The sequence below is a fragment of the Bufo bufo genome, chromosome 3, assembly GCF_905171765.1.
Source record: "Bufo bufo chromosome 3, aBufBuf1.1, whole genome shotgun sequence".
Lineage (NCBI taxonomy): Eukaryota > Metazoa > Chordata > Amphibia > Anura > Bufonidae > Bufo > Bufo bufo.
In genome coordinates, this window is record NC_053391.1 from 542,755,613 (window position 1) to 542,776,929 (window position 21,317).

Genomic DNA, 21,317 nt, shown 5'->3' on the forward strand with positions numbered 1-21,317 from the left:
TATTGTACTGTACTGTATTATACAGACATCAGACCCACTGGATCTTCAAGAACCAAGTGGGTCTGGGTCAAAAAAAAAGTTAAAAAAAGTGAAAAAAAAGTAAAAATCAAAAAACACATTTATCACTGATTAAAAATGAAAAAAATAAAATTCCCTACACATGTTTGGTATCGCCGCGTCCGTAACGACCTGATCTATAAAACGGTTATGTTACTTTACCCGAACGGTGAACGCCATAAAAATAAAAAATAAAAAACTATGATGAAATTGAAATTTTGCCCACCTTACTTCCCAAAAAAGGTAATAAAAGTGATCAAAAAAGTCGCATGTACGCCAAAATAGTACCAATCAAACCGTCATCTCATCCCGCAAAAATCATACCCTACCCAAGATAATCGCCCAAAAACTGAAAAAACTATGGCTCTTAGACTATGGAAACACTAAAACATGATTTTTTTTGTTTCAAAAATGAAATCATTGTGTAAAACTTACATAAATAAAAAAAAAAGTATACATATTAGGTATCGCCGCGTCCGTATCGACCGGCTCTATAAAAATATCACATGATCTAACCCCTCAGATGACCACCGTAAAAAAATTAAAATAAAAACGGTGTAAAAAAAGCCATTTTTTGTCATCTTACGTCACAAAAAGTGTAATAGCAAGCAATCAAAAAGTCATATGCACCCCAAAATAGATGCCAATCAAACCGTCATTTCATCCCGCAAAAAATGAGACCCTACTTAAGATAATCGCCCAAAAACTGAAAAAACTATGGCTCTTAGACTATGGAGACACTAAAACATTTTTTTTGTTTTAAAAATGAAATCATTGTGTAAAACTTACATAAATAAAAAAAATAGTATACATATTAGGTATCGCCACGTCCGTGACAACCTGCTCTATAAAATTACCACATGATCTAACCTGTCAGATGAATGTTGTCAATAACAAAAAATAAAAACGTGCCAAAAAATCTATTTCTTGTTACCTTGCCGCACAAAAAGTGTAATATAGAGCAACCAAAAATCATATGTACCCTAAACTAGTACCAACAAAACTGCCACCCTATCCCGTAGTTTCTAAAATGGGGTCACTTTTTTGGAGTTTCTACTCTAGGGGTGCATCAGGGGGGCTTCAAATGGGACATGGTGTAAAAAAAAAACTGTCCAGCAAAATCTGCCTTCCAAAAACCGTATGGCGTTCCTTTCCTTCTGCGCCCTGCCGTGTGCCCGTACAGCAGTTTACGACCACATATGGGGTGTTTCTGTAAACTACAGAATCAGGGCCATAAATAATGAGTTTTGTTTGGCTGTTAACCCTTGCTTTGTAACTGGAAAAAAAATATTAAAATGGAAAATCTGCCAAAAAAGTGAAATTTTGAAATTGTATCTCTATTTTCCATTAAATCTTGTGCAACACCTAAAGGGTTAACAAAGTTTGTAAAATCAGTTTTGAATACCTTGAGGGGTGTAGTTTCTTAGATGGGGTCACTTTTATGGAGTTTCTACTCCAGGGGTGCATCAGGGGGGCTTCAAATGGGACATGGTGCCAAAAAAACAGTCCAGCAAAATCAGCCCTCCAAAAACCAAACGGCGCACCTTTCACTCTACGCCCCGCTGTGTGCCCGTACAGTAGTTTACGGCCACATATGGGGTGTTTCTGTAAACAGCAGAGTCAGGGCAATAAAGATACAGTCTTGTTTGGCTGTTAACCCTTGCTTTGTTAGTGGAAAAAATGGGTTAAAATGGAAAATTAGGCAAAAAAATGAAATTCTCAAATTTCATCGCCATTTGCCAATAACTCTTGTGCAACACCTAAAGGGTTAACAACGTATGCAAAATCAGTTTTGAATACCTTGAGGGGTGTAGTTTCTTAGATGGGGTCATTTTTGGGTGGTTTCTATAATGTAAGCCTCGCAAAGTGACTTGAGACCTGAACGGGTCCCTAAAAATTGAGTTTTTGTAAATTTCTGAAAAATTTCAAGATTTGCTTCTAAACTTCTAAGCCTTATAACATCCCCAAAAAATAAAATATCATTCCCAAATCAATTCTAACATGAAGTAGACATATGGGGAATGTAAAGTCATCACAATTTTTGGGGGTATTACTATGTATTACAGAAGTAGAGAAACTGAAACTTTGAAATTTGCAAATTTTTCCAAATTTTTTGTTAAATTAGGTATTTTTTGGTGCAAAAAAAATAATTTTTTTGACTTCATTTTACCAGTGTCATGAAGTACAATATGTGACGAAAAAACAATCTCAGAACGGCCTGGATAAGTCAAAAGCGTTTTAAAGTTATCAGCACTTAAAGGGACTCTGGTCAGATTTTCAAAAAATGGCCTGGTCCTAAGGTGTAAAAAGGCTGTGTCCTTAAGGGGTTAAGCAGAGTTTTACGTCTATGTTGTTCTTGATACCCAAGGAAAAGAAATTCCCTGATGTCTTCAACCTTTGCATCCCCTCCCCTTGCACACACCCCCTAGATCTTAACTAAATTTGACCACCATTTCCCATACAATATGATACAGTACACATATGTATAGTGGATATAAAAAGTCTACACACCCCTGTTAAAATGTTAGGTTTCTGTGCTGTAAAAAAAATGAGACAAAGATAAATCATTTCAGAACTTTTTCCACCTTTAATGTGACCTATAAACTGTACAACTCAATTGAAAAACAAACAAATCTTTTAGGTGGAGGGAACAAAACAAAAAAAAAACTAAAATAATGTGGTTGCATAAGTGTGCACACCCTCTTATAACTGGGGACGTAGCTGTGTTCTGAATTAAGCAATCACATTCAAAATCATGTTAAATAGGAGTCAGCATACACCTGCCATAATGTAAAGCGCCTCTGATTAACCCCAAATAAAGTTCAGCTGCTCTAGTTGGTCTTTCCTGAAATTTTCTTAGTCGCATCCCACAGCAAAAGCCATGGTCCACAGAAAGCTTCCAAAGCATTAGAGGGATCTCATTGTTAAAAGGTATCAGTCAGGAGAAGGGTACAAAAGAATTCCCAAGGCATTAGATGGAACACAGTGAAGACTTCATCAAGTGGAGAAAATATGATACAACAGTGACATTACCAAGAACTGGATGTCCCTCCAAAATTTATGAAAAGACGAGAAGAAAACTGGTCTGGGAGGCTACCAAGAGGCCTACAGCAACATTAAAGGAGCTTTAGGAATATCTGGCAAGTACTGGCTGTGTGGTACATGTGACAACAATCTCCCGTATTCTTCATATGTCTGGGCTATGGGGTAGAGTGGCAAGACGAAAGACTTTTCTTACGAAGAAAAACATCCAAGCCAGGCTACATTTCGCAAAAGCACATCTGAAGTCTCCCAAAAGCATGTGGGAAAAGGTGTTATGGTCGGATGAAACCAAAGATATATGTTTGGCGCAAAAACAACACTACACATCACCAAAAGAACACCATACCCACAGTGAAGCACGGTGGTGGCATCATCATGCTTTGGGGCTGTTTTTCTTCAGCTGGAACTGGGGCCTTAGTTAAGCTAAAAGGAATTATGAACAGTTCCAAATACCAGTCAATATTGGCACAAAACCTTCAGGCTTCTGCTAGAAAGATGAACATGAAGAGGAACTTCATCTTTCAGCAGGACAACGACCCAAAGCATACATCCAAATCAACAAAGGAATGGCTTCACCAGAAGATTAAAGTTTTGGAATGGCCCCGTGGGGTGATCTGAAGAGGGCTGTGCACAGGAGATGCCATTGCAAAAACACTCCAAATCTGTCAGATTGCAAAGAAGAGTGGGCAAACCTTGCCAAGTCAAAATGTGCCATGCTGATAAAATCATACCCAAAAAGACTGAGTGCTGTAATAAATTCAAAAGGTGCTTCAACAAATTATTCGTTTAAGGGTGTGCACACTTATGCAACCATATTATTTTATTTTTATATTTTTTCTTCCCTCTACCTGAAAGATTTCAGTTTGTTCTTCAATTGAGTGGTACAGTTTATAGGTCACATTAAAGGGTTTCTATCACTTCGTTTCACCTATTTAGCTTTCAGACACTAGCGATCCGCTAGTGTCTGCTTTATCTAACCATCCTAATATAAGAGCTTATTGTCCTGCCGTTTAGCTAAAAAAATAACTTATATAGATATGCAAATGAGCCTCTAGGTGCTATGGGGGCGTGATTAGCACCTAGAGGCTCCGTCTACCTTAACAAACTGCCGCCGCCCAGCGCGTCCCTCCAGCCCGCCCATCTCCTCCGGAATGCGATGCTCCTCGTATTCGGCGCATGCGCAGTGAATGTCTGATCGCTTCCCTGCTCAGACATCTCCACTGCGCCTGCGCCGATGACGTCATAGTGCTCCGAGGAACAGGCGCAGTGGAGATGTCTGAGCAGGGAAGCGATCAGACATTCACTGCGCATGCGCAGAACAGAGACGCGCACGGAGAGGATCGCTTCAGCTGGAGATGGGCGGGCTGGAGGGACGCGCTGGGCGGCGGCAGTTTGTGAAGGTAGACGGAGCCTCTAGGTGCTAATCACGCCCCCATAGCACCTAGAGGCTCATTTGCATATCTATATAAGTTATTTTTTTAGCTAAACGGCAGGACAATAAGCTCTTATATTAGGATGGTTAGATAAAGCAGACACTAGCGGATCGCTAGTGTCTGAAAGCTAAATAGGTGAAACAAAGTGATAGAAACCCTTTAAAGGTGGAAAAAGTTCTGAAATGATTTATCTTCGTCTCTTTTTTTTACATCACAGAAACCTGACATTTTAACAGGGGTGTGTAGACTTTTTACATGACACACCTACATCATTAGGGCTCATGCACACGACCGTATACATTTTGAGGTCCGCAAAAAATACGGATGATGTCCGTGTGCATTCTGTATTTTGTGGAACGTAACAGCTGGCCCTAATAGAACAGTACTATCCGTGTCCGTAATGCAGACAATATTAGGACATGCTCTATTTTTGGGGAACGGAAATACGAACATAAGGAAACGGAAGGGACATGGAGTAACTTCCTTCTTTTTTGCGGACCAATTGAAATGAATGGTTCCGCATACGGTCTGCAAAAAAAAAAAGGGAACGGACATGGAAAGAAAATATGTTCCTGTGCATGAGCCCTTACACACACACACAAACTAATTACATACACACCCAATGCACATGCATACTTCTCCTGCACAGCTGTCACAGCACAGCCGTGGAGATGGAGCTGAGGAGAGCAGAGGACAGAGTCAATACGGTCTCCATCCCCCTCCCCCTCCTGTAACATTAACAGACAGGATCTCTAGACACCCACATCCTACACTCCTTCCATCTTCCTTCTACTTCATTGCACCCCAAGCAATCATGTGTCATCTCCCTTAGCTACTTGCTTGTTGTTACAATCCTGAAAATATGAACAGGGTCTGAAGTCGAAAACCTACTCCCATCTATGCCCCCCCCCCCCATCAACTGTGCCAGTGAGCAACCGCAGGTATTTTGTGGTAGAAGAATGTAGTTAATACTATTATGACGGGTCAACTTTTTATATTGGTTACACATTTAGCAGAGGAAAGTAAAATTATCTCTATCCTCCGGTATGGACTATCATTTTTGTTATACGGTTGTGCTATCTTGTTAAAGGGAACCGGTCACCATGAAAGTGCAATGTAAGCTACAGGCAGTGTCTTATAGAGCAGAAGGAGCTGAGCAGATAGATATATAGCTTGTGGGAAAAGATTCTGTATAACTTGTAATTTATACATTTATATTCCTGCTCATTCTGGGCTTTGATGTCAAGGAGATGGTCCTACCAGTGACTGACAGCCTTCCCTCTATAACCGTGCATACAGAGATAGCTGTCAGTCACTGATAGGACCTTCTCCTGGACTTCAAAGCCTAGAATGAGCAGGGATTTAAATGGATAAATTACAAGTTTTACAGAATATTTACCCATAAAACTATATATCAACCTGCTCAGCTCCCCCTGCTCTACTACGGGCAGCCTGGAGCACAGACTCCATGTTCAATGTCACAGGTTGCCTGTAAAGGGGTTTTCTGGGAGTAAAATGTTGATGACCTATCCACAAGATAGGTTATCAATATCTGATCAGCAGGGGTCTGACACCCAGCACCACAATCGAACAGTTTGAAACTCTGCAGCCTCCTGACAGCAAACCAAGCACAACACCGTCCATTGTACAGCGCTGAGCTGGCACTGCAGCCGAGACCTGTTCAATGGAATGGGACGGAGCTGCGCATAGGCCATGTGAGCAATGAACAAGACATCACTGGCCTAGAAGTGCAGTTCATTCCCATCCCTGGAGACCACTGGAATGCCACAGCCTCTTCTAATAGCTGATCGGTGGGAGTACTGATGACCTATCCTGTGGACTGGTCATCCATAGTTTACTCAAAAATGTTTTCATTCTAGAGTTTTTTTGGTCAATCCCACCGATTTTAATTGGATCCAATGACAATCTGGTTTCTATGAGGCCTGTCTGGCAGCCCAGAAGACTGTTTTCAGAGGGAATAAGGCTACATAATATTTGTCTTCAAAGGCTAACCCTCAATGTTTCCTTATGACACAACTTGGAAATACTAATGTACAAGGTTTTACTACCTCTAATAGATAGGGGGTAGATTTATTATTAGTGTCCTAAATTTAGACAGTATAAAAGTGGCTGAGATAGGCATGAGCTGTGCCACATTTACCACAGTAACGCACACTGAGGGACATCTATCAAGACTGTCTTGATCCCTCTGCGCCGGAGTAAGAGGCGACAAATTTATTAAAGGCCAGATGGCACTGCAATCCAGCAGTGGTGGCTGTGCTTGCACGCTATAGGACTCTGATGGCCGGAACTGTGGGAGCGTGCATAGGCTAGTGCTTTTTCCTATAGTGTGCAAGCACGACCACTGCTGCTGGATTACAGGGTGGTCGTAACCATGGAAATGAGCAGTTTCTAATGTGATGGAAAAATGAATCCAGCCAGCAAAGGAAGCAATATGGACAATCACAATACATTAGTGAGTGCCTTGTATTAACTTTGTCTACATAACAAATGCTATTTGCTGAAGTGAGACAACCCCTTTAATAAATCTGGCAAATTTTTCAACTCAATTAGCCACCTTCTTTACATATTTTTCAAAAATATCTAGTCAGGTGTAAAAAAAAAAAAATTCAGTGCAACTCATTTTTTTAAAAAAATTTTTTGTAGTGCAATTTGAGCCAAACATTTTGGGGCATTTTGCTTAGTAGATATCCCTGTATAATGTCTGGCTATTCCACAGTGGTTCTATTCAAAAAGTTTAACTGTTAACTAGTGCGGTAAAAGACTCACCTTTGTTGAAAGCACTTTAAATGTACTTTGTTCTGGCACAATGGAGTGAAATAAGAAGAGAGTCAGGTTGTAATTTTCTCCTGACGGAAAGTTCACATTTAAACTCAACTGTAAAAGAGAAATGCAATCTGAGTTATAGAAAAACAGAAAGACACTTGACAAAAAAACAAACAAGTAAATCACGGAACAATGTGCACCGTCATACCCCCCTCCCCAGCTCTGCCTCATATACATAGCTGTGAAAAATGAATACTTAAAAATGATTCTTAATTAAGATTCAGGGTCAGTTGTAAATCTATGCAGCAGCATATTCCCAATTGCTGGCATTCACATACAGTTGTGGAGAGCAGGTGCTTCTTTTCAAGTCTGGTAATTTGGTATGTAGAACTGACATGAAGTAATGTTATTTCACAAAATAAAAAAAAGAGACACAGACATTATAAAGAATGGGACCCGCTGGTAGGTAATCCACAGCTGTCAAATTAATACAGGCATGGTCATAATTTATACAAGGACACATTTCAATGGAAGGAACCGAAAACATTTTCAAAAAGAGCAGCAAACCAGCGCTTTTAATTTTAAATTAAAAATGGCATTTGCTTGCGTTATCTTTGGTTTCTTTCTCGAAAACGTATACAATTTAAGTTCGGACAAACTTAGAAATGAGAAAAATTGCATAAACAACAATTCCCCAATACATATTATTGGAATTAACCTCATCACAAGCACAAATATTATAATAAAGCAGAAAGGATGTGGGAGCTTCCCTACCAGGGAAACACAGGCTGTTTTATGACACCAATGTGGAAGCGCTCATTAGAACAGGAGGCCAGGGAGCAGTGAGCGGAGTGCACGTATTATTTACCGCTCCCTGGTCTTCTGCAGGCACCAGCCCTGTAACGGTGTCCAACCGCATACAACATTAGGATGCTGTGTGTGTGGGCGTGCCCTATGACCTCATGCTGTGCGGTAACAGGTCACAGTGAAGAGCGCCATCGGAAGCAGAAGAGATGAGTAGGTTTTTTTTTGGCTGATCTGAGTTCTGCATTTAAAAGGATGAAGCGTTGGGGTCATAGGGAGTAGGCGTTGGCGATAAAAGCGATATGCACGATATGAATTTGTGCAACGATACAGATTTTGTCTATATCGCATATATCGCCAGACCGCGATATGACCACGGAGCGGTAGTGAATTGAAGAAGCTTCTCACTCACCGCGCCGTAGCCTCCCGACTCCGCAGTACGCACCGCGCTGTACTGGGCAGGGCCTGTTGAGCACACAGCGCCAGCCCAATGCATGCTGGGAAGAAGACGCAACACCTGCGGACTCCATCAGCCAGCTGCTGCCGAGCACCCTGCAGGAAAGGTAAGTATAATAACAGTGATTCTTCTGGGGGGCTGATCTGATGGCACTGGCTCTGGGGGACATGTATGATGATGGCAATTGGCAAATGCCATGGGGCTGATGTCACTGGCTCTGAGGGACATGTATGATGATGATGGCAAATGCCATGGGGCTGATGGCACTGGCTCTGAGGGACATGTATGAAATTTGTGTTTTACTAACACTTAGTCTTCATCTTTACATCGTTTGGAAAAAGATCTGTTACACAATACACATATAAAAAAAAATTTTTTTTGTATACATACAGAAGAAAATAATATAATCGCAATATATGTCGCACATGCTTCAAATTAGATCGCAATATAGATTTTAGACCATATCACCCACCCACTAATTGGGAGCACATTAATTTGGGGTCTAATCTGAGGTTTGCATTTAAAAGATGGAGGCGAGGCTGGGGGTAAGGGGGGTCACTTTAAATTGATTAGGGGTTCAATTTGCCTGCTCTGACTAGGACACCAAAATACCTTGCTCCGGCCCTGCCTTAAAGTCTATGGCCCCTTTCACACGAGCTAGTTTTCCGCACGGGTGCAATGTGTGACGTGAACGCATAGCACCCACACTGAATCCTGACTCATTCATTTTAATGGGTCTGTGTACATGAGCGTTTTTTTCACGCATCACTTCTGCGTTGCGTGAAAAACTGAGCATGTTCTAAGTTTTTCACGCAATCCTGGCCCCTGAGAAGTGAATGGGGCTTCAGTGAAAAACGCATTGCATCTGCAAGCAAGTGCGGATGCAATGCGTTTTTTCACTGATTGTTAAACAAGCAATGCAACAGCTCACTGCAAACCAAATAAAGTACAAAATTGCATCATAATAGCAAATGCTGAACTAATAAGTTAGAGATACTTGGCAAATCGTTTTGTACAAAATTATTTGAGCCCGTCTGCCGAACGTCAAGGCGATCTCTAGTTAGACGGGTCCCTAACACTAAATATACCTGTTATGTGCCATAGCGGCTATCATAAAATTCAGAAAATGCAGGTTCCACTTACATGCTGGATCCGCCTGAATTTCTGTCATTTTCGGTGCCAAAATGGCCTCCATTATATCCAGGGAAAGCACCGAAAATGACAGAAATTCAGGCGTTACCTATTATCTCCCTCCTGGCCACCACAGAACCTCTCTTGTATGCCCCTCTACTGCTCTCCCCACAGGCCACAGAATAGCTTCAACTTCAAGCCTGCATCCATCTGTGGCCTCCCAGCCACTATCATCTCCTATGTTCCCTGAAGTCCCCAGAGACTCCTTGCCACCTTCTGTGACCAAAAGAACCTGTACCAGTTTCTGTACCCCCTTCTCATAACAGAGCCCCTGACACCTTTTGTAAACCTTGTCACCACCACCCACTCACAAAGCCCATGGAACCCTCTGTCCTCCTCCAATTTCTTTGTCCACCCATCAGTAACTGAGCCCCTATCACCTATTGGACTTGATGTGCCCAATCCCTTAGCACAAAGCCCTTGTCAACTTCTGCCCCCTGATCTATCAGAGTCCATGCCACCTGCTTCTTTCCCCTTTCATATAAAAGAGCCCATGCCAGATGCTGCTACCCTCCCTCTAATAACAGATCTTCTCCATCACCTTTTGTCTTTCATGTTCACTCTGTTCTGTCAGAATACTATTCCTTATCAGAATGCAATACCCTCGTCACTTCCACGTGGCCGCACCAGAAGTGACGAGAATCAGCTGGAGGAGGGGGTGTGCGGCGCTGCGCAAGCGCAGATCCACGAATAAGTCAAAATTTTTGTAGCGCTGCGGGAGAAGCGCCCACTTAATGCACATGTGCGAAACCAGCCGGGACACCCTGCGCCTGGAGCCACGGCTGGGTAGGAGATGGTGCGCACGTGCGGCTATATACTCCAGTCCAAATCTACCTACCCCTGAGTGTGCACGCGTGCTGTAATCCTGATGTGTGTGGCCAACGGGAGTATATAGCCGCACGTGCACACCCTCTACTACCCAGCCGTGCCTCCAAGCGCAGGAGCAGTGTGTCCTGGCCTATTTCGTGCATGCGCATGAAGTGGTACCTGATAAGGTATAGTATTTTGACAGAACACACTCCCCTCATAGAGCCTCTAGCAGCTTCTAATCTCCCACCCACTGCAGTGTTCCTGACATCTGCCACCTCTAACAGTGCGTAGTGGCACTGACTCTGTGGCAATTATGGGACAAAAAATTGCTAATAGCTGCCCTGTCCCACTGTGTGCAGTATATGGTGGCTTTATCTGTGCACATTGTATAAGGGTCCATTCAGACGTCTGTTGAATGGGTCAGGATCCGTTTCGCAATTATGTGGAACGGGTGCAGACCCATTCATTTTCAATTGGGCTGGAAAAGATGCGGACAGCACACAGTGTGCTGTCCGCATCCGCATTTCCTGTCCACTGCCCCGAACTTCCGGTCCGCGGCTCCGGAAAAAAAATAGAGCATGTCCTATTCTTGTCCGCAGCTGCGGACAAGAATAGGAATGATCTATTAAGTGCTGGTGATGTGCGGCATCAGTGTTTTGCGGTCCACAATTTGCAGACCGCAAAACACTATGGACGTCTGAATGGACCCTTAGCAGGATTATTTATCTGTATAGCATATTATGTTATTATTTGTGCATAGTGTATGGGAGAAGCACTATATGGTGGAGTTACTGGTGTGTGCAAGGTTTAACATTATTGGTGTGTAACGTGTAATAGATCCTATTTTTAGTGTATAACGTATGATGTTCACGCTTTTTTCTTGCACGTTATGACAGCAATATCAACTTATACTCAAGTCATTATTCATGATAAATGGCTATTTTTTCTCATGGTAAACTAAGCATCAGCAGCAAGGAGTTAAAGGGGTTATTCAAACCCTATAATGCCCCACCAAAATGCCAGGGCACCTCATACAGGTAATACTTTGCCCGCTCCCGGACCCCGCGTCACTGATGCCCACATGGCCACCACTGCATCCCCCCGTCACATGAATGAAAACATCCGGAGACGTGCAGGGCAGTCAATAGCAGGCCACAATGAGAACGAGCCTCCTTAGCATCACGGGTGACGCTAGGGAGGTTCATTTCCTTCACTGCCTGCTATTGGCTGCAACCCCCCCCCCCCCCCCCCCGATCATAAGTATTATCTGTATGCGGTGGCCAAGCATCTTGGGGGGCATAATAGGGTTTGGATAACCCCTTGAACAGGATACCAGTTTTTTTTTTTTTTTTTCATTTTCATTTTCCTTCCCTATCTTCCTTGAGCCATAACTTTTTTTATTTTCCGGTCAAATATCCATATGAGGGCTTATTTTTTGCGGGACAAGTTGTACTTTCTAATGCCACCATTTAGTATGGCATACAATGTAGTGGGAAGCATGCAAAAAATTCCAAATGGGGTGGAATTGGAAGGGAAAAAAAACGCAATTCCTCCACCATTTTACGGGTTTTGTCCCTACGGCGTTCCCTTTGTGGCGAAACGGACCTGTGCCTTTTATTCTCTAGGTCAGTAGCAATACAATGGGGGTGTGGCATAGGAGGAGCCAGGGTAGGTAGTGGGATGGGCCAGGGATGGGTAGCGGGCGGAGTTAGGGGGCCCAATTCAGATTCTTGCTATAGGGCCCAATGATTTCTATGTACGCCCCTGCAGGTTCATTCTTGTTTTTGGATATTTTATAGTTCCTTTTGGTTTTTTTGCACTCTGGTATTAGCACTCCTCCCATTCGACCAAGGTGATTTTAATTAGCAGGAGACTGCATAAGGGTTCACAAATTCCTACCAGCGCTCAGTTGGAGTTCCTGAGAGCATATGATAAGGTGAGCTTTGACAACTGTTCACATGGTGCGGAGCTGCCTGGCAGCCATTGTTGCTGTGGTGCTGTGCTGGTAGGACCCAGTGCCAGGATGGCATTGCCAAACCGCAAGGGTGCCATTTGGACGCTCAGTCACGCCGTCTGCTGGTGCGGTGCTGAGCCTCCTCGAGTGGGAAATTTAGAGTAGGTTCCCACTCGAGGAAGCAACCTTGTCGTGGCGAGTGTGCTTATGCTTTTTGATCAAAATGTATACTAATGCCTCATGTATAGCATGCAACATAGGGGCCTGTATACTAATTATGACCCTGAGAAGCAATGTTAATTATGCTGAGAATCAGTTATAAGATCAAAGCATAGCATAAGGAGGTGTGATCCAGGTTTATTCTTGTTTTTGGCCATTGCAATTTGGATGCAGTTTTTTTGAGCAAAATGAAGAAGTGGATCTAGCAAGAAACAGAAGTAGGAGTTACTCTTTTATATTTCCCATTCATTTTCAATCCACTACTGGCATCGTCCAAAAAAATTTTTTTTTGTTTCTTTAGTTACTTTAAAAGAATGTTTGAAACCATCCTTAGGCCATATTTAACGCCTGGATGATTTTGGCTCTTTAGGACAGAGCGTTTTTTTTTTTTTTTATATCAACAAAGAGCTAGAACATGAGTATGAACTGTAAGGCCTCTTTCACACGAGCGTGATGGATTGGCTCCAGGTGCGTTCAGTGAAACTCGCACCATTTTGCAAGCAAGTTCAGTCAGTTTTGCCTGAGCGGGTGCAATGCGTTTTGATGCGTTTTTCACGAGCGTGATAAAAAAAAAATGAAGGTTTACAAACAACATCTCTTAGCAACTATCAATGAAAAACGCATTGCATCCGCACTTGCTTCCGGATGCAATGTGTTTTTCACTTCTATGTGGCCAGTGCTGCCTGAAAAACGCAGAATATAGAACATGCTGCATTTTTCACACAACGCAGAACTGATGCATGAAAAAAACGCTCATGTAAATAGTGTTGGACGATATCAAAAATATTCCCACGATAACTATATTAAGAAATTTATCGCGATAACGATATACACTCACCTAAAGAATTCTTAGGAACACCATACTAATACGGTGTTGGACCCCCTTTTGCCTTCAGAACTGCCTTAATTCTACGTGGCATTGATTATACAAGGTGCTGATAGCATTCTTTAGAAATGTTGGCCCATATCGATAGGATAGCATCTTGCAGTTGATGGAGATTTGAGGGATGCACATCCAGGGCATGAAGCTCCCGTTCCACCACATCCCAAAGATGCTCTATTGGGTTGAGATCTGGTGACTGTGGGGGCCATTTTAGTACAGTGAACTCATTGTCATGTTCAAGAAACCAATTTGAAATGACTCTAGCTTTGTGACATGGTGCATTATCCTGCTTGAAGTAGCCATCAGAGGATGGGTACAGGGTGGTCATGAAGGGATGGACATGGTCAGAAACAATGCTCAGGTAGCCCGTGGCATTTAAAAGATGCCCAATTGGCACTAAGGGGCCTAAAGTGTGCCCAGAAAACATCCCTCACACCATTACACCACCACCAGCAGCCTGCACAGTGGTAACAAGGCATGATGGATACATGTTCTCATTCTGTTCACGCCAAATTCGGACTCTACCATTTGAATGTCTCAACAGAAATCGAGACTCATCAGACCAGGCAATATTTTTCCAGTCTTCAACAGTCCAATTTTGGTGAGCTCGTGCAAATTGTAGCCTCTTTTTCCTATTTGTAGTGGAGATGAGTGGTACCCGGTGGGGTCTTCTGCTGTTGTAGCCCATCCGCCTCAAGGTTGTGCGTGTTGTGGCTTCACAAATGCTTTGCTGCATACCTCGGTTGTAACGAGTGGTTATTTCAGTCAACGTTGCTCTTCTATCAGCTTGAATCAGTCGGCCCATTCTCCTCTGACCTCTAGCATCCACAAGGCATTTTTGCCCACAGGACTGCCGCATACTGGATGTTTTTCCCTTTTCCCACCATTCTTTGTAAACCCTAGAAATGGTTGTGCGTGAAAATCCCAGTAACGGAGCAGATTGTGAAATACTCGGACCGGCCCGTCTGGCACCAACAACCATGCCCCGCTCAAAATGGCTTAAATCACCTTTCTTTCCCATTCTGACATTCAGTTTGGAGTTCAGGAGATTGTCTTGACCAGGACCACCCCCCTAAATGCATTGAAGCAACTGCCATGTGATTGGTTGACTAGATAATTGCATTAATGAGAAATAGAACAGGTGTTCCAAATAATTCTTTAGGTGAGTGTATATATATATATATATATATATATATATATATATATATATATATATATATATATATATATATATATATATAGTGAAAAAGGGGCAGCACTCTAATAGATAAAAATGAAAAATAAAAATGTGGGGGGAGTTCACTGTTATTTCTCTTACCTTCGCTATTGAACCATTGTTACCATTTTGGCTAGCCTGTCTATGGGCTTGGTATTGCGGGTCTGCCGGCATCTCCATTGTCTCAGTTATTGAATTCATTACTGTGATCTGTGTATTTGCACATATTCTAATGTATCTGACTAATATGTTAAATTTTCTGCTCTCTTCCTATAATGTTGGGGTTATGGGGGATTTTGTTATTGTATTTTTTGAATACATTTGTATTTATTTTTACTTCAATAAAAATTATCTGATTTAAAAAAAAAAAAAGAAAAATAACTTTATTTACCCATAAGGCTGTTGCGACGTTTTGGCTCTTATTTACCCATAAGGCTGTTGCCGCCATTTTATATATATATATATATATATATATATATATATATATATATATATATATATATATATATAGTTATATATATATAGTATTTATTACACACAATTTTTTTTTACCTTCCCCAGTGGACCACAACCTGCAATCATCAGATTGCAACTTGTACAGAATAATGGAAAATGGTCCATTATGCTGTACTGGAATCACTAGCTCCAGCTCAATATTACAACAGGGCGCTTTCTCCGATTTCTCCCGGGGGGAAAGTGCTTCCTTTTTCAGCACTCTCAGATGACGTGGTCACAGTTGACCACGGGATCTGAGGGGTTAAATGTCCACGGTCGGCATTACCACCAATTGCAGACATTAGCTGCAAGTGCCTGCTGTATGGAACAGAAGGCACCCGGTTCCCATGGCGCCCACTCTACTCCAGAGGGGGCGCCATCTTTAAAGACCCGACATGGACGGATGTCGGGAAGGGGTTAGCTATCTCTGTACTAGGGATCGACCGATTATCGGTTTGGCCGATATTATCGGCCGATATTGAGGATTTTGAACGTTCTCGGTATCGGCATCTATTTTGCAGATATACCGATAACGTATTGGGAACACAGAACGCGCTGCTCTCAGCGCTCTCTGTGTTCCCTCCGCAGCACAGGGGAGAAGGAAGCAGTGTCTCCCTCCCCCTGTGCTGCTGCTGCCGCTGCCGCCAATGAGAGGAGAGAACATAAGAGGAGGGGAGGGGCTGTGGCCAGCGCTCCACCAATGATTATAAGCCTTTCATTAATTCATATACAGGAGGCGGGAGCTGGCTGCAGAATCACATAGCCGGCTCCCGACCTCTATGAACTGTAGCTGCGGTCCGCGGTAGTTAACTCCTCAGGTGCTGCGGATCGCAGCTACCGCTCATAGAGGTCGGGAGCCGGCTATGTGATTCTGCAGCCAGCTCCCGCCTCCTGTATATGAATGATTGAGAGACTTATCTTCATTGGTAATGGCTTTGTAACCCTTTGCAGGCCGATAGATTTCAATAACTTTGTTTCATCTGTATTTGAATTGCTTTAGAACATAGCATCATGTGCTGTTTTTTTTTTTAAACCTTGCAGCTCGCTTCACATTTCCAAATGGGTGTTATTTAAAGGGAGTCTGTCACCAACCTATTAACTTCTGAGGAATATCCAAATTTGTGTCCATCAATACAAAAGATTAACTGCTTGAGTGATAGCGCTAAAACCAAACCAAAAACAAATTTTATTATAAATCTCAGTAAAACAAAGAATCTTAGTGGCTATGTATAATGCGAGTCTGTTTCAGGCTGGGCATAAGGGGTGAGGAGCCTAATCAAACAAATGTACTACTCCCCTCTCCCACAAAAAACGGTGTGGTCATTTAACCCACACTAACTGGTGTTTGATAATATAATAAATAACTTTTTGGCATCTAAATCACCTTATACCAGGGTAGGGCTAAATCAGTGGCATAGAGGTAACCTAGTGCCTATCCCTGTACATTCTATTTGCGCTGCCTTATTTATTAACACGAGCCAGGAATGCCCCTTGTTAGCAACCAAATTCACCTTGTACCAGACACCTGGTGGCCTCACCTCAAGATCTGAATTTAACAAGGGTGGACCACCTTACAGTGTCGGAGGCTACGAGCACGTACATCAGAGGCGTGCGACGTTTCATGTCCTTGATACTTACTATGTCTAAGTCTAATGCTGGCTCCTGATGAAATACTGGCCTTGCCCAGCAGTGAAACGCGTCGAGAAGAGCAATAGTGAACACAGATAGAGTAGCTTACTGGGCAGTGACAGCAATAGTAGGGATCCTTATAAGTAAGGTGGTCCACCCCTGTTAGATTCAGATCTTGAGGTGAGGCTATCAGGTGTCTGGTACAAGGTGAATTTGGATCAATGTGGTTATGCTATATAGCATATAGAGTATATGATATGTAGATGCTAGGACACAGCTCTACCCTCAGCATGCTGATGTCTAGCCCTGTCAATCAAGGGGAGGGGGAGTTTGCAGGGCACAGGTGTCGTTTCAAAGCAGTGCTCAAATGATTGAGGCCCACCTCTTGGTGCTCAAATTGGCTCATTTGCATATAAAGAAAAACACAAATAGAATAAAAACACAAATATCTCTGCACGTGTTTAGCATACAGACTAAAGAAAGGCATAGTTCACATAAATAAGATAAATCCAACTCACCTAGTTGCACGAGGTAAGTCAAGGTCAACTCCCGTAATAAATGCGAAAAGGACCGTGGATATCACCTCCCCACAGGTATACCTGTTTCGAACCCGCTAGGTTCTTAATCATAACCAGGTTATGATTAAGAACCAAGCGTGTTTGAAACATGTAAACCTGTCTGGACGTGTGGGGAGGTGACATCCACGGTTGGAGTTGTTTATTTATAGCTGTTCAATAAAAATAGACTACGCAAGATTATCCAGTGCTGGAGTGCTTTCCTTTTCGCGTAAAGAAATACATAGTTTTAATCGGCATTATGAGCCTTACCAGGCAGTGTGTCTGGTTTAAAGGGGTTGTCTCATCATAGACAATGGGGGTATATCGCTAGGATATGCCCCCATTGTCTTATAGGTATGGGTCCCACGAGAGGGAGCCGCACCTATATCGAGAACGGAGCCCCACAAGTGAAGGAGGGCGTACTGCGCAGCCAACCTCCATTCATTTTCTATGGGGCCAGCGAAAATAGCCAAGCGTTGGCTCGGCTATTTCCGTCGGCCCCATAGAAATGGATGGGAGCGGGTGCCGCGCATATGCAGTACACTCCCATTCACTTCTATGGGGAGCTGACTTGGTGGTGAGTCCTCCAGCCACCTACTTGCGGGGATCCGTTTAAGACAATGGGGGCATATCCTAGCAATATGCCCCCATTTCCCATGAAGAGACAATCCCTTTAATAGAGTTGGTCATGCTGACAGTGTCTCTTTAGGTGATGTTTAGATTCAAATGTATGGGAAACACTGTGGGGTGTTTCCAAAATTATTACTCCCAATATATAACCAGTCAAAAACAAGACCTCAAATTGAAAGCCAGGAGATAAAATTTAACTTTCACTATGTGATATTAAAATACACGCTGCACCATTGTGACAAACACACACAAACACGTAATAATCTAGGCTTGTATACCAATAATGTGTCCCCGTTCTTGGGCGTCACCTCTTTTCCAAATAAGAAGTATATATGGAACACTCTTACCGATCCTGTAGTCTGTCTGCAAGATAGTCCAATTAGGAAAGGAGTGGTCCCAAGTGATGGAAGGTCCTGGTATCAATGAAAGTTTCTGAATTAGACAGGCAACGGCCGGACCAGAGTCCCTATATATCCTGCCTATCTATACAGAGCACTCGACCCGAAAGGGACGACCCCATCCAGATACCTGACCCTAACCCGGACAGTATCCATACTATGAACCCTAATGAAGTCCCGACGTGCCACGCATTACCCCTTTTTTTTTTCCTATTGTTGTTTTTTACCTTGGGCAAGAATAGTTGACTAGTTAACTTAATTATAGAGTTTCCCCTGATAAGTTACTACACGAAACGTGGCACCTTTTGGGGCGAGTGCTCTGTATAGATAGGCAGGGCAATCCTAGCTCCCCTCCCTGTACTTAGGGATATATAGGGACTCTGGTCCGGCCGTTGCCTGTCTAATACAAAATCTTACATTGATACCAGGACCTTCCATCACTTGGGACCACTCCTATCCTAATTGTACTATCTTGCAGACAGACTACAGGATCGGTAAGAGTGTTCCATATATACACTACTTCTTATTTGGAAAAGAGGTGATGCCCAAGAACGGGGACCCATTATTGGTATCCAAGCCTAGATTACTACGGGTTTCTGTGTGTTTGTCATAATGGTGCAGCGTGAATTTTAATATCACATGGTAAAATTTAGGTTTTATCTCCTGGTCTTCAATTTGAGGTCTAGTTTTGGATGTTTAGATTCAACAGATCTAGCAGTAATCATGCCTCGGTGTGGCTAATGACATTGAACCCATTTGAAAATTTTACTTATCTGGTTGATTTAGTAGAGGAGGCAGAAATTACTTTTTCACATAGGGCCGAGCAGGGCTGAACAGCATTTTCCTTACAATAAGTGATATTTAAAATGAGCATTTTTTTGTTCACTTGGATTATCTAATATTAAAACTAGTTTGATGATCTGAAAAATTATGTGTGACATATGTAAAAAATTAAGAAACTGGGAAGGGGCAAATACTTTTGATTACAGCACTATGCCAATGAGCTCTCGCCTTGCACCTCAGTAATGATCAGCCATTTATTATCAATATGTTTACATTTCAAATGGCTTCAAATTAAGAATGGCACGAAAGGAAGGAAAAATCTATCTGGTTATTAGCAGAGAAAATTGTTAATAAGCACCATGCTCTCTCAATATCGCTGGGATGTAAAATGTGAGCATATAAAAAAAGACAAGTGTATTGTGAAAATAACGCATAAAAGGTAGTGAAACTTATGGCTAAGGCTCATCATGGTGCGACCCAACAGAATATATGAGGCACTGACAAGCTCAGCAATAAAACTGAAAAAGAGGGTTTTATTTACAACTTTAGTATTCATTTTTGGAAGAAAGCCACAAGGAGAAAATCGCTGCCAACTGCAGATCACAAAGAGTAGACACAGAATTGTCAAATGTGTTTATATTACCCAGAGGTAATGTAATTACTGCTAATTTAACAACTAATCCATCAACTCTAAAAACAGACCTACATTTACCCAAAAATTACATAAAAACATGGCAGATATTAGAAATTGATTACTTCTACAAATTTACAGTATAAACAGCTTTATGGGGAACTTATAAGGCACCAAGCGTAACTGGTGGGCGATATGAGCCCACTAAACATTCCGATTAAAGAGGACCTGTCACTACAAACGAGTGTAATCCGAGGCAGCATGTTATATATCATTCTGCTCAGCTCCTCCTGCTCTATATTTTGTGGGAAAAGGTTTAGTAAAACTTGTAATTTACACATTTAAATCTCTGCTCTTTCTGACTGTATTGTGTACATGGAAGGTGTTATCCTATGAGTCACTGATTCGTTGTGCAAGTGTGTATACAGAGGTTAGTCAGACACCTCCCCCATGAACAATTAAATCAGAAATAGCAGATATTTAAGTGTATAAGTTACAAGTCTTACTGAATCATTTCCCACAAAACTATATACCAATCTGCTCAGCTCTTCCTGCTCTATAAACACACTGCCTCCCACAAAGTTGGAAGCATCTAATTGTTCACAGTGTCTCAATATGCTGAATCACTAACACTTCCCTTAAAGAGGACCTTTCACCGATTATTACACTATGAACTAAGTATACAGACATGGAGAGCGGCGCCCGGGGATCTCACTGCACTTACTATTATCCCCGCGTGCCGCTCCGTTCTCCCGCTATGCCCTCCGGTATCTCCGCTCACTAAGTTATAGTAGGCGGAGTCTGCCCTTGTTCTTCTGTAGCGCTAGAGCAGAACAAGGGCAGACTCCGCCTACCATAACTTAGTGACTGAAATCTCCGCCTACTATAACTTAGTGAGCAAAGATACCGGAGGGCATAGCGGGAGAACGGAGCGGCGCCCAGGGATAATAGTAAGAGCAGTGAGATCCCCGGGCGCCGCTCTACATGTCTGTATAGTTAGTTCCTAGTGTAATAATCGGTGAAAGGTCCTCTTTAAATGGAACTAAGGGGTCTAGCCTTACTCTGGAAAAGCAACCCCAGAGCACTGACCCTCCTCTACCAAACTTTACAGTTGCCACAATGCAGTCAAGTAGGTAAGCTTCTCCTGGCATTCAGCAATTTACAGTAAAGAGAAAGTATAGTGGTACACTTTCAGTGGATATATATTAAGTCTCAGCCTGAAGGAACGTTAGAAATGAAGATAATAAAGATTTTATTAGAGTCAGTGGAAAGGGGTAATAGATAAAATCAGGCATACAGGGAATCAGATGCGGAGAGGGATAAGGTAATAAACCGTCCGAC

At 42.5% G+C, this 21,317-nt stretch overlaps 1 protein-coding gene across 1 annotated transcript in view; it reads right to left on the bottom strand.

The window, feature by feature from the left end:
- SUGT1 (SGT1 homolog, MIS12 kinetochore complex assembly cochaperone) overlaps positions 1-21,317 on the bottom strand; it is a 137,778-nt gene that overhangs the window by 31,939 nt on the left and 84,522 nt on the right. Inside the window, exon 11 of the mRNA XM_040425388.1 lies at positions 7,323-7,430. Coding sequence (XP_040281322.1) covers positions 7,323-7,430 — 108 coding nt within the window. The remainder of the gene's footprint in view (positions 1-7,322; positions 7,431-21,317) is intronic.